At 38.8% G+C, this 15,023-nt stretch overlaps 1 protein-coding gene across 1 annotated transcript; it reads left to right on the top strand.

The window, feature by feature from the left end:
* Window positions 1-1,289: 1,289 nt before the first annotated feature.
* Window positions 1,290-14,218, top strand: LOC117485595 (protein FAM171B-like). Its single transcript, XM_034134189.1, is given in 10 exon segments — window positions 1,290-1,619; window positions 7,341-7,574; window positions 8,747-8,839; window positions 9,022-9,180; window positions 9,559-9,638; window positions 9,640-9,733; window positions 10,757-10,873; window positions 11,696-11,819; window positions 11,918-11,965; window positions 12,355-14,218. Coding segments are annotated over 10 exon segments (2,007 nt in total). The 5' UTR covers window positions 1,290-1,444; the 3' UTR covers window positions 13,238-14,218.
* The last annotated feature ends 805 nt before the right edge of the window (window positions 14,219-15,023 follow it).

The raw sequence follows: 15,023 nt of genomic DNA, 5'->3' as shown, positions 1-15,023 counted from the left end.
AACTTCCATCCTACATCTGCTCCCTGATCTCACGGCGAATTGTAAGTGGCTACTGCCTGAGATCGCATGCTGTGGTTTTATTAAATGTGCCAACTGCTAGGACTGTCTTAGGGAAGATAGCATTTAGATGCGCAGCTCCACTGTCCTGGAATAGTCCGCAATTGAAATGGAAACTGAGCAATCTGGTGCCACTAAATGTTTTTAAAGCTCGGTTGGATGCTCCTGAATCGGAAGCTGTTGGTACCTGTTCATGTGGATAGTTATGTAAATTGTAATCCCTGTAATGATACTGTATGATGTCCTTTTGTTGCTCTGTTTATGTTTTTAATGTTTCATGTGGAACCTACTTGAGCAGGTCTCCCTTGAAAAAGAGATCAATGATCTCAATGGGATACAACCTGGATAAATAAAGGTTTGAAATTAAATGAAATGAAACCACTACTGATCTTACAAGTACATCTTTATGTGCAGGTCATGTTCCTCGAGGCCAGACTTGCAGGTTAAATATCAGCTTCAATCAGTATGTGAATTAGGTCACGTCACTACAGTTATGGTATGATAATGGTGTACTGGGAACTGACGTTACAGTGTCACCACCTAGTGGGGAACATCAGTTAATGTAAGTGTTTAACAAAATATTACACAACAAAAAAAATATTGTTTTTGTAGTATTGTTTTTGATTTGTGAAGCATTTAATGTTTCCTTTTGTGTATGAACAGTGCTGTATAAATAACGTTGTATTGATTGGTTGGTTGATTGATTGATTAGTGTTTTTCTTGACAAAATAAATAACAACAATACTACATTTCTCAAGGAAACCTGCAAAAACATTTTTTATTCTCATTTAAAGTTGCATAAAAAGGCTAAATAGCACATTTCAAAACAAACATTTCAGAAAGTTCTTCAGAAAAATACAACATGCCACCACACAATTAAATAAAGAAGTAATAATAACAGTCCAATCAACAATTACATATAGAAAATATAGAAATCTGAAATAAAATTAAAATAAAATATAAAGTTAAAATAAAAGCCAGTTTATAAACACTAGTAGGCCTACTTATTTATTGTAAATACATATGATCCTAAAACTTAAAATATTCTTCATAATCATTAGGCCTACTTTATATAATCTTACATTGTGTTGTTTTTATTTTTAAAATAAAACAAGGATCTACCTTCAAAACCATATCTGTATTCGTTTGTGTGATGCATGTTATTGTCGATAAATCATCAGTCATCATGATGATATCTGGTTAAAGCGGATCTCCATGGAAGCAGCTTAAAGGGGCGGGGCCTCGCTGCTCTGACAGCGTAGAGGTTAGGATGGCGACACACTGCTCATCTCTGTTCCTCCACAACGTATAGATGCTAACTGGATGAATTGGATTTGTGAGTCATCGGTGACCTCCATCAACACTTCTCTTCTCCAGAGGCAGAGCCATGCGCCTGTGGATGTGTGTGTTTTCTGCGCTGATCCTATGCGAAGATGGGAAAGCGAAGGGAGCGTTCACTCCGCCTGGACATCCTCTGCATATCAATGACGGCAACTTTTCAGACCGGGATCACATGAAACAAGAGGCTTTTCAGAACCAACAAGTGCTGCTCCCGCTGTCAGGTCTGTGTGGGCTTCACTGTGTCACCATTACCGCAATCGTATCTGAGTACAACTGAACGTGTTTCGCTATTGTGCTTGATGTGTGCCATTAGAGCTGGGAATAAATAATATTTCAGCTGGATTATAAGGATGCATGTCGAATTCTGCCATTTGTTGTTATTTCGACTTCATCACCCATCACCATACCCTGTTTTTCTAATATATTTTAGTATAAATATCCTTTATTTAGTCGGATCAGACCATCTGTGCCAGGATTTGCTTGCATATCCTCTGATCATGAGTAGCCTAATAAGTGGCGTGGGAGCTTGCTGCTGTCCCCTCATGACTAACGGTTTGTCCATCTGTTCCTATTTATCTGCAGCATCACTACCAAGTTAACAATGTGCATTTGCAATATTATCACAATATTAACATCGTAAATTCTTGGGAACATTTTCATAAAAGCACAAAAAGGCTACTTATAAAAGTACATTTTGTTTTGGGTGTTCAAAAAGCATGACAGAAGGCCCATAATGTTACTAACTGCATTATCATGTTAATCAAATCAAATGTCAGCAGACTCATTCTTCTCTCCAAGTTGTTCCCTTTTTCAAGTTATTCAATTGATGTGCTTTTGTGATTTTCAAATCACAAATGCACCCCCACCTCCCCAATCCAGAGTGCATCTCTCTGTGTCTCTCAGTCACACACAGATGCATGCACTTGTCATGACAATGTTCTTGTTCACAGCTGAGTGGCGGAGAGGACAGAAAGAGCGATTTGTGACCCTTTTTCATCAACTGATTCATGACTAATTCATGCTGCTGTAGGAGTACATTACCATCCGTCATCACATGATCCTCCTAGTCTGTGTTGTTGACTGAAACACTTGGAAATGCACCCAAGCATGCTGTTGTCCCCTTGTAGCCTCCCTCCTCCCCCCCCTGCCACCAGGCGCTGTGTCCTGCCAAACCTTCTCGTCTTGGCCTCCCTTCTATACAAAGTAAGCTCTCAGGGGAAATGACTGGACACTTTACTGTATACTTATAAAATAAAATAGAATATCTAGACATAGAAATGTACAAAACATACATTAACAACAGGAACTAACGTAAGGCCAGCAGATAACGTTGGGATTGTCCCACTCTCAATAGCTTTAAAGGTCAACTCAAAGAATGGTTGAGAAACAAACAGACGTGCAATCACCGCTAAATGCACTTTAACACAGGTGTATCTCCTCTTGCACTTTATGTAGCTCTTGTATCATCTCTTGCACTTTATATGTCGTTGCTGCTATATTGTACCATGTCATAAATACTTGTGTATGCTGCTCTTGCTCTTTTTGCATATCATGTTTTTATTTTTTGCTATGTTTATAAATGTCATGTTCTTATATGTTGTATGTCAGGGACTACGGATGGAAATGAGCTCAAAGCTCAAATCCGGCATATTTACACTTGAAGCATTATTTGTCTTAAGTGTTCATTAATGTGCATTGTCCCTATTCAAATAAATGATTAAAGTGGACCTATCATGCTATATTTTGATAATATAGTGTAGGACCATACCTATATAAGGCATATTTATACTTTTTTTTTTTCAAAATACCAAACAGATCATGCATTTTAGCCATGCCTCATTTCGCTCAATTTGCACTTTTTTAGCCCTGTTTTTGCAAGGGCAGATTCTGTTAGAACAGCACCATCTACTGGCCTGGCATATGTACTACAGCGTCTCCAGCGCTTTCGAACGGCAATGGCCGTGGCTGTCTCCTCCTGATTGGTGGAGTTGGCCCAATAGCCGTAGCGCCACAGTCCTGACGTCAGGACAGTGTTCAAATCTGGATCAGTTTTTATCAGATCCGTTGCAGCCCCTTTTTTAGAGATTTGGGTATGGAGGAAAATAGAGAGGGTTGTGTTTTCTGACACTTGGTGAGTTCCCTGGAACACCGGGGACACATATTCATGTATAAAAGACGTACAAAAGTGCATTTTGCATGATAGGTCCCCTTTAAATGAAATGAAAGTTGAGGTTAAGGTTGTTACTCATGGTTAGCTAAGGAAACAGTAATAGTTAACACTCGGTAAACAGTCACAGTTATGTTGTAGCAATTAGTTGCTGTTGTTCATGTCTTTTCTACATCAACATGTGTCCCCTCTGTGTAAAGAGATTCTGAAAGTTTCAGCAAAAAAGATTACCTCACTTTTTGTCCTGATCCATCTATATAAAAACCTGTCTGAAAATGAGCTGATCAGATTTTTGCCACTTTATGATGTCATAACGATTTTTTGGCTTGTGTAACCATTAGCCGATAACCAACCAAGGTACCAGTAGCCACTACCCAAGCATCACTATTTGACTCCCTCCCCTAAAACAGGCTAAAAAAACACCTCTTTTCTGGAACCAGATGGTCAGTTCTCCCATGCTGAGATTAACATCTTCATTGTTGCCTTTTACATTTGGAGACAGACTTTAAGATTTCATAATTTCCCCCAGGGGAGGATTGTAACTATACCCTAACAGGACTGGTGGTTGCTCAGACATTAAATCTTCTTGACACCCCTCTGTCGCTGACACCCTACGCATCTTTTGTCAGTTTGATTAGATATTGCTGACTCGTGCTTGAGGCCTGTTTGGCCCACATATCAAAGGGTTCTCTTGTGTTTGTCTCCATCAGTGGAATGTATGGCCTAATTCCAACACACAAACATGCGTATGTGGGGTAGGTGGGGGGTCAGCGGAGATAAGTCCCTGTTGGACCATCTGTTTACGCTGACTGGTTGTCTCACAGAACTGACTGGTCAACATGGTTGTGCTTGTCCCTGTTCATCCTGATTTTGTTGTCAAGATAATATGTAACGCTATAATTCCTTGATATGTCAGCCAATGCAAATTGCAATGCGTTAAGCCAAAAATAATTGTGTTTTTGATTCATAACAGCTTGCCGTTCTCTTATTTACCGCCTTCATTTCTGGGTCACGTAGCTCTGTCATTTGTCGTTTGACATAGCAAGGGTTATCTAACAAAGGGTTTGAGATCTCTGGAGTTATGCATTTTCTTTCCTGGATGAGTGCTGTCATTTGCCCAATAATAACAGTGTTCAAGCCAAATCACACACAACGTGGGATCTATTTGTCATCTGCTCGGCAGCCTTGAGCAGCCCATTGCAATCCACTTCATAAACCTCTTTGTGCCATGGTTCAGTTCGCCAAATGTGGAGATTATAGTAATCTGGCACGAAACACCTCCACTTCAGATTTAGTGACCCCCTTCTGTTATGTTTGGCCATAGAGGCAGAACACACATCAAGATGACTCTTCCAAAACAAGCATCCTCATGTCCATCTGCACTGGTGTATGTATCCCAGTGGGCGGACACTAACACTGCCAAATGTAGTGTTTAATATTGTGGCTGAAAATAAAGGCCCTCCTGGCAGCTTCAGGCATCTGTCTGCTCCTGATCAAAGGGAATTGTTATGGGGTAATAATACAGGATGGTCTGATTATCTGGTTTTGGCACTTTATCAAATATTGCTAGTAGCATAAAGCCTGGCTTCATTAGTCTTCAATGAAGCTATTGCAGGTCTTTTAGCAGCTATGAGCAATCAGACCAAAAAACACCTACTGTAATTGTCAAATTGTCCCCATTTGAGAGTTCTTTACGACATTATGACCAGTAAAATAGCTGCTTTAGCAATGTTTCAGCATTTAGTTAGTGATATAATGTGCAATAAGGACCTTTGTATGGACTGCTAGCACTAAATAACTTCTGTAACTGTGGAGGCTGGATGATGAGCTGGCTGCTGAGATTCATGGCTCCAAAACTCATTTTCCGGGCCACACTGTATTGGAGCAGTACATTTCAGTAGAGAATATTTATAGCAGGGCAGTAGGTGAAGGAAGATAGTTTGGTGCTGGCAGAGATTTGCACCTCTAAAAAGTACTCTCAGTACGGAGGAGTTTCTATGAAGCAGTGTTCAGTAACTTTACGAGCAGTTGTTATGGGGCCTTTGTTCCAGATTTAACCAACTAGTCTTTGATATACACCTTTTTTACATCAAAAGATGAGGTTATATTTTCGGCTTTGTAAGCTGATGTTTGGGAGCAGGATTACAGAAAATGACTGGCCCAATTCTAATGGGGCGAGGAATTAACATGCATTATTTGTCAATTTCATTATCATTGTGAAATACAACATGTGGCCTTTGCGGCGAGTGCACTTTATTTTTATTTAGTTTTTTGTCATTATTGAGCTGTTTTAGTTCTATGCTATGAACCCTCATGAATGGCAGGTGTTAGGAATGCCAAACCTGCACATAAAATAAAATCACATTTAAAGTTGCATTAATTGACTTTGTGGCCACTTAAGGGCAGCAGAAGGAGATACAAGTTACACACAGTTGCCTATTTACAGTTCCACATTAGCATTCATTAGAGTAACCTGACACAAATCCAATATGGACTCACAATGTCCGGAGGGAAATGTCTCTCTTTAGCTGCTAAAAGCTCCTCTGTGGTCACCGGCTATCAGCTCATTATGTCCTGCTGCTAGGAGAAGCTAATGGAATCATTTCCCCAAAAATGTAGAAACATTAACAAACCAAATAACCTATTAAAATGACATGACTGATATTGTAACAACATTTTCATTTATAATATAAATAATTTCAACTTAAATGTGATACCCCCTTTTTAAATGCAGTCATTTTATAACATCAAGGAAACCAAAAGACTCAGTTAAAAAAAGAAAACATTTCAAGGAGATCACTGAAGTTTTTGTTATTTTCTGATGGTTTCTTATCTTATATCCACTCTGGTCTAATAAACCATCCTTCTATTTCCAAATTGATTTCTGTTTAATGCATTAAACAAGCACATGTTTCAACTTTACATAATCCGTCAAAATGCTTACATTAGCAGTTAAATAATCGGCTGCAAGGTACGCCGTTATCAAGGCTTGTTGTAAGTGGAAAGTCAGTGAAGTTGCAGGTTTCTCACTGTTTAATAACTAATACCCTTATGCATTGATCAATGTTGGGGAAGTGTATACATGGCCACTATTGATTCAAATGGCCATGGGACTCACTATTGGGAGTTGCTGCACTGTGTGAGTGACTAATTGGTCTTGTGGTTAAGGTGACACATCTACATTAGAAACCGATTATCAGGGAACTACTTGAAAACGTATAATGATTAGGGCTGCGGAATTGGAATCACATTATTGGAAATATGTACTTTAGTTACCCGTCTGCATGCTGATGTAGCTTAACATTGTCTTGAACCACGCTGTGCTGAAGTTAATGGCCATTTTTAACATTGGGTTTTTGCGTCCACCTCTGTAAAATAAACTGGGAATAATCGATTCATAACCTTGAGGGATTATGCAAATTACTTCTCGTTTTTTTGGTGCCAATAAGGTCCTGTCTAGGTTAATTACAAATGCAGCCAACTCCATTCTGTTAAAGTGTTAAGGTACACAGTCACACTGCATAAAGGGGGTGGACTAAATAATAAGGGATTTGGCATTTTGTCAGAAGTGTCAGTTTTGAGACCATTTGTAGTGTTAAAGTGGAATACATCATATTGTAAGATATTATGGTTAAAAAACACGATGTCGATAATGTGCAACTTGAATAAGTATCAAGGTTCTTGCTCAATTGTAAATACATTTTTATAGAATCAGTTATCTTGCCCCAACCACCCAGTTCTTTTCTTAACCTGATCTTTATTCCCCCCCCCCCAGATCCTGCTTTTAACCTGAAGGTCCAGGTGAACAACGTGCTGAGTCGTGAGTCCCTGAGCCAGGCGCTGGTGGAGGTCTACATCAACTACACCCTGTTCACCACTGCCCTCACTGGGGGGGACGGCGGCATTCTGCTTCACGTTCCTTACCAAACTGGGACAACAATCACACTTGTGGCCAGTAAGGATGGCTATATCTGCACACTGCTCCCGTGTAAAACCGACCCAATGCCAAGTAAGTTATCTCATGTTTGAATCACCACAGATAATGAGCTGTATGGAGCATCATCCTGGGCTCTCACCATCAAGTAGTACTTTTAGACTGCCCAGAATAGAGGAAATGTTTTCAATTCACTGGCTACAGTACACTTCATCATGACAGTTCATCATCATCTCTTTGCGCTCTGCCTGTTGAGTTCAAACCCAACCAATTACATAATTTCCCCCTCGGAAAAATCATTATATAACTACACTTGTGTGTGTTTACTCAACCCTGTCTCCTACGATGGAACATTCCCATACAACTAAACTGCATTCTCAATTGCATTTACAGGAATATGTATTTTCTGCTATATTATGGTCGCAGTATTAAACCAATGGTTAACGTTAAACAAAAACGTTAAACATAAACGTAACAAAACTGTTTGATTTAAAAAAAATAAAAAAAATAGGTTTGGGAAAAGAACATGACTGGCTTAAACTTGAACTCTTGGTACATAATTTAAATAACAGAAGTCCTGTGTTTGCTTCACCACTCTTTCCACCAAAACATCCTTTTTTCCCAGACTTTTTTAGAAAAGTACATGTATCAATTCAAGAGAAACCTAGTCTGGAAGAAAATGTGTTTCTCTCAGAATGCAATCTAATGCAGTTTCGTTGTATTGTGAATGTCTTTTGCGAAAAGCAGGCTGGTTTATTGGACACAAAAGTCACATGTACCTGTCGGTGGATCCGTAAACACAAAAAAGGATGGATAGTATGTTTTCCTTATTTTATCAGGTCATGTAAAAAACGAATTTGACATGAGGTACTGTATAAGCTTTACATCCTTGTGATTTTCATTGTTGTTGTTGCAATACCAAGTTTAGCCTCACCTCTCTGCATTTCACACCATATTAGGCAGAGCACCCAAGCGAAACACCTGGGATCATTATATAACCTGTGCACATCTGGAATGTGTGTCGTCTTCTGTTGCCCCTCTGCCATCTGTTATGCTTTTCCAATGACAGAAAATAACTAAATCATGATCCATTGTTTTTATGATCAAAGATGATATAAGCTTGCTTTTGTGTAAAGCTTGATAGAAAAACATATCACACTGCCATCTAGTGGAAGAAACTTTGTGCATCACATTAAAGTGCTTTTTGCTAATTGTGTATTTTTCCTCTATTTTTAACATTTCTGCAGTATTTTCCTCCTTGACCATGTCACTGCTTGGTCTGAACCAGGGGAACATCTGGCTCTATGATGATTCCGTCCTGATCACTGGCAAAACATCTGGTAATGTATATATTGTTAAAGTCACTTTCTTTCTTTCTTGCTCATTATTTTTCTGTATTTGATTCTCAGTGCAAGCATTGATTAAAAGTGACATATTCAATTGCCAAAGACAGCTGCACTACAAATTATTTACAAAGCACATTTTCAAGCTGTAATTGATCATGTTTTCCCTTCATTTGCAGATGATTCATCAAAGCCCGTTGTCCAGTTTCCCAAGAGCCTTCTGAATCTGAGCGACAGCAGTAATGCCACGGCTGTCAGAGCCTACCTGACCGTCCCAAAGCTGCCGGCAGAGGAGGATGGCTTCCAGAACACTCTGGGCATCATGAGCACTAAATCAGGTAGACAACATTTTGAAAAAACATTCATTTTTGGGCATGTTTTTATATTTATTTCTATATGTTTCACTTTGATGAGATGAGCACAAAGTGTTATAGATGGTATTTCCGCTGTCAATCTGAAATGTGAAAGTTAAATTGCAATGCGAATTCTAGCTACACAAAAGTAACTGCAAGTTCAGATTAAAAAGAAAACCTCTTATGTGTCTTCTTTTATAAAAATAGCATTTTTCATCTGAGGCTTTAATAATCAGATTTAAACAATAACCATGTAAACTGGAACCATGTATCTAAGGCGTTTATGTGTGAATAAACACTACAGTACGTATATGTATGTGTTTATTTTAATCCTTCTCAAGCATCACCTCCTCTGTTGTTAAGGATACGTTGGTTTGGAGTTGAGTCCGGTGGCAGCTGTCAGTGTGCAGCTGTTCTCAGGAGACACTGAGTTACATGTGAGGGGGGGGGGGCATTCAGATCAGCCTCAGCATTCCTGACAGCCGCGGACTCCAGACCTCCGATGTTGTTCCGGCCTGGTTCTTTAACCGGACTACTGGTAAGTTGAAATCACAATCAGACTAGCCCATTTTTATTTTAGGAGAGTAAGGAGATGAAGTAAGGTTTATTGTATGGCCTCTACTTGGAAATGTAGCTTAATAGAACAGTGCAGCGAGGTCGTATTTTTGGAGGCCGACCCGGAAGTTTGCATCGCAAGCAATTTTAAACATTACTGACCCAGCCCTGGGCAGCACAGAGAGACGTAGCTTAGTAGTATTTCCATATCTCTGTAGGCCATAAACTGTACTGTATACAGTCATTAACAGACATGCAAAAGGCCCCACCATTACTAAAACTATTTTTATATCACGGGCAAAATATTGCCTAATTTGATCTCAAGAAGTACTAGTACAGTCTGAAAATGTTCACAAATGATGACAACCATTTGCAAAACAGTTGATGAACAGCCTAAGATGCTTAGCTGATCTCTTGGGTACCACAACTCATTTACCTTCTTTGTTCTCAAACTCCCTGGCAAGTTCCAAATTGGAATTAATTACTTTTCAACACATTTTTGGCCGGTCATTCAGTTGGCCGGAATCGACATCTTTCAAAAAGAAAGGCTTTAGCAAACCGTTTATAGTCATCTTTGTAAGAAGATGTAAAATGATGACATTAAAATATAGAACTTACATGTTTTAAACTCAATTTACTGTCCTTTCTTTAATTTGTTATGATGTACATACTGTAAATCTGGTGCCGCCACTATAGAGAGAATACAGTTGGAGCCTCATGTGTAGAACCCGGTGCATTTGTATTACATTTTTTACTGAAACATGTATTTGTTGCCATCTTTGCCATATTCTTGTCTAGTGAAAAGTGTACAATCAATCTGTTCCTCAAAACAATCTAATTTTGGGTGAACAAAAGTGTTTTCATTTATTTTCCCTTCTCATTAACCTTCAATGTCTTTGGAAAGGAATAAGCTGATTTACTTGCACATCTCACAGGATTTTGTTGTTTGTGGGTAATTGAAGAAAGATGTATACAAACTAGTGTTGGTCTTGTTGTTTATCTCTAGGTGGATGGATGAGGAAGGGGCTGGGGACAGTGGTCTCAGTGGAGGGGAAGCTCATGTGGACATTCACTGCTCCTCACCTGGGTTACTGGATCGCAGCGCCTTTATCACCCAATAGAGGCAAGTGTAAAGTGTCTCAAGTGTTACTGATACTACCATCTTTGGCAGTTAGCTGTATGGCAATGTAATGGTAATACATTGTACATAGTTGTGTTAATTTATGAAGTGATCATTTTGACAAACATATTCTATAATCATTTCAAATGGGCCTGGAACATACAAAAGCCTTGAGAGAAGAGAAACACTGCTCAAACAATTTCAAGTTGGATCGAAATTGTTTTCTCCCCTGTTTTATGCCAGGATAATCTTTCAAGTGCATTTTTGTTTCCATCTTTGCCACATGTAGAGTTAGTAGGAAGGGTATATTTGCAAAACTACAGCTCTAGAAAAAATGAAGAGACTACTTCAAATGTGTCTAAAATCGCAATCTCTACAAGTATGGCATTACATTCCAGTGTCTGTTGAATTCCAACACTGACACAGAGTCAGTAGTTTAGGGAATCAATTAAAAAAAGAATTCATTTTACTCAAACATATCCCTATCAATAGTAAAACCAGAGAAACTGATTATTTTGCAGTGGTCTCTTCATTTGTTTCAGAGCTTTATGTTTTTCTCTTTTTTTTTTCTTTCATAAACCGGCATTAAAAACATATTTATGATTATTTTGTTTAGAACAAAATGACTTGGCATTGCTATCAAAAATTAAATATCTTATTTAATGATCTTTTTGATGGTATTTTTTAAATCTTTTAAATTTAGAACCCAGTTTTTTTTTGGTTTGGATGGAATACTGAGTTTATTCATTTTTATTTATTATTGCATGTACGTATGTTTTATATTTTTCAGCCAAACTTATATTTCTGACCATTTTTATGCTTTAGGTTTCTTTGGACTTGCCATCCCCATTGACTTCATCTTAAACCATTCATCTCTCCTGATGGTTGTCCTGGGAGGGATGCTTGTTATTATCATCTGTCTTCTGGTTGGGTTATTATGTAATCGCAGGTAAAAGAAACATTCAACTCATACTCCTCCATGAATACTATCAATTGTGATTTTGATTAGATATAAATATGTAAAACAATTATAAAATATCTCACCAGCTCACTGGGAGGGCAAAACATATATCAAAATATATCTCTATCCTCTAGGTAAGAACATTTGTTTTCATGGTTCTGAATAGTATTGTAGTTTTTAGTAAACACATATTGTAGTTGTGTTGCATATACAACTGTAATTCATGTTAAAATAACAAATTATAGCTTATATTTTATCAATGTCAATTTTACTTTAAAATTAAGTTGAATTAACTACTAATTTACCACTTATTAGTTATGTTCACGTCAATGTAAGTGTTACCTATCATGTTCCGTGGTGTACTCCTTTAAAACCCCTTCAATATTAGTCAAATCTATATTTTCCCAATTGAGTGAACATTTTTATATTTGTACTGTGTAATCATGTAGAGTTTATGGATAAAGTTCTTACTATCATTAGCCTGGCACTGAATAAGACTCAACACATTTGTTATTGTTTGCAGACGTTCGCTCAGTGAACCTAAAACCAAGAAGATCCTACCAGCGGTGAGAAGAGACAAAACCACCTCCACATGTGATGATGAATTCTTTGAAGAAGCTTCACTAGACTCCTCTCATCCACAGAATGGACTGAACCAAACCATTACAGGGAGGGGGGATAATCGGCACAATGGCAATGTCATAGCCAACCCCAATGCCGTGGCCATTCGGGTGGAGTGTGGCGGAGTGGAGCTTAACCCTGACCTGAACGATCTGATGTGTCTGCATGACCCTACGGATCAGATCAGGGCTCCCGTCTCTCTGGCTGAGAATTTGTTCTTCTACAACCAGCCCATTGCCATTCTTCACGCCCCGGCATTCTTCCATTTGGAGGAACAGGCCCAGTGGAGCAAGTCGGCCGCTTCAGATCCACTGAGTAAAGACGAGTTCTCCCAGGCCCCGGCAAAAGGTTCCTCTGCCACCCAGAACCAGGAAGTGGAAACTGAGGACCAGTCCGAGGTTCTAGAGGAGGCATCAACTTCCTCCAACACATCCAGCGGTCACTTCAGCCTCACGGAGTCAGCGTCGGTCCCAGGAACGTTGAATAAAATCCGGGGCAGCAGACGCTCCGTGCCCGCCTTGGGAGAGCTTTCTAAAATCCCATCGACGCAGTCTCCAAGGGCCTGGTTTGTATCGATGGAGGGCAAACCTGCAGCTGAGATCCATTACGCAGTGTCTGATCAGCAGAGGAGACGGGGGCCGGCCGACAGTCGAGAAACCAGCTTAGACTCAGGAGTGGACATGAGCGAACTGAACCAGCCGTCTGGAAGGAGGGCTGTACCACTGGAGCGCAAAAACACTTTCATCAAAAGCTCATCCAGCAGTACACAAGGACCGCCACAGTAGAAACAGCTATCTAAGTTCATACAAACAGCTATGGCATGTCATTTATTTAACTCATTGCTAATTGTTTTACATTAAAGGTGCAATGTGTGAGATATTCACATTGCAGAAGTATCATTTAAAACATTAAAACAATTAACAAAAATCAACAGAAAGTGAAGAGATAACAATATTGACATTGTGTCAAAGACGTCTATGTTTTGAGTTGCAGATATTTCTAATGAAATTAGCATGCTTTGGTGGGAAAAATGAGAGTTTGCCACTTTTGACATTGTTTTATACAGATTCATGTTTTCCAAATATTTGTACATCTCCCAGGGTTACCGCATGCTCTGTTCCCTTGCAGATTGGTCTCCAGGTGGCAAGAGGACAGGAGAATGTGCGGGTCAATCCCTTGTTTCTTGGTTTATTCTAATGACCGAACTATCAGGGCGTACATGAACCAAGCCGAGGTCGATGCCACACATGAAGACTATGAGATAGTTGTGTTATTTTGACCGGCTCTCACAGTAAGGTTTTTAAATGACTGATCAATTTAGATTATATGGACCCATAGGACAGGTGAAATACTGGCACCTATATCTGTGGGGCATGGCAAGGTGCCGATCCAGGTTTAGGGTTAGAGGCCCATCAGATTCCACACAGTGTGTGTGTGGAAGCTGTTGCACATGTACACAATTGTAAAATGTCTTTAACCAGTAACATACTCCATTTTGCAAAGTGTCAGTGATCATTTCCTACCGATGAGTTACATATTACCCTATGTATCTGCCTCCAACGGGACAGAGACACAATGTGATTGAGATTAATGAGGTCAGAATAACAGACGGACTACCATGGCTAACTGAACATGATTGAACTCTTGTTATTTTAACAATGTTCTTTAATTTGTATTTGATTTGCATATTTGTTTATGCATGTTTTTTGTGTACATCATCATGAAGTGAATCATTTCATTATATTTTAATCAAATAAAACTGACCTTGGTGACAAGTGTTTTTATTTGTTTACTTTAAAAAATACAGTGTGAAACTATGTTTTGTTACTTATAATATATCGCAATAGCCAGATATGAGTTAATGTATGTTTGAGATCCGCATTATTTAGCTTATTTTTTTTATGACACATTTAACAACCTTAAGACCTGCAATGGAGATCATTCAGAAACTATAAGACTTTGATAAAGTTGAAAACATATTGGATTATAAACTTTACACAAACAGTGTCCCGTTACCACCGTAGCAAGGTCTCAAAAATATAACATCATTTTCTGTCATGCGGTGGAGTGCTACCAAATCACATCACACAAATAATGGCAATATGTTTTTTATACTACAACATTTATTTTGAAGGAATATGCTCCTGGATAATTATGGTGAAGTTTTATTGCAAACAATATTAAATAACTGCACATTCTTACAGTTTAGGGCACCTGACCCAACATAACCTCACAAGAAATGGTCTCTTGCTAGTTTGGTAAAGGTATGCTTTCGAATAATCTTGGAGAATTGTTATTATTATATTCAATAACTTCATGTGTAGTGCTACTAGAATCACTTCATACAATAATGGTCTTCTGTCCTACTATTATATGTTTGGAGGAATATGTTTTGTATTAATATAGGAAGATTTTTGTATGTGGTTATTGAGCCGTCATTTCCTCACCGTATAATTCTTTCTAATAAATACCATAATTGATAAGCTACTTTAGCACATGTCCACGTCAGAGCAGCATGACACCTTCTTACAGTGTGCACTGCGCATTATGGGCTGTTTGCCCAAACTCTGA

Source organism: Trematomus bernacchii, unplaced genomic scaffold (genome assembly GCF_902827165.1).
Source record: "Trematomus bernacchii unplaced genomic scaffold, fTreBer1.1, whole genome shotgun sequence".
NCBI classification, from domain to species: Eukaryota; Metazoa; Chordata; class Actinopteri; order Perciformes; family Nototheniidae; genus Trematomus; species Trematomus bernacchii.
This window is presented reverse-complemented; position numbering and strand designations above follow the sequence as displayed.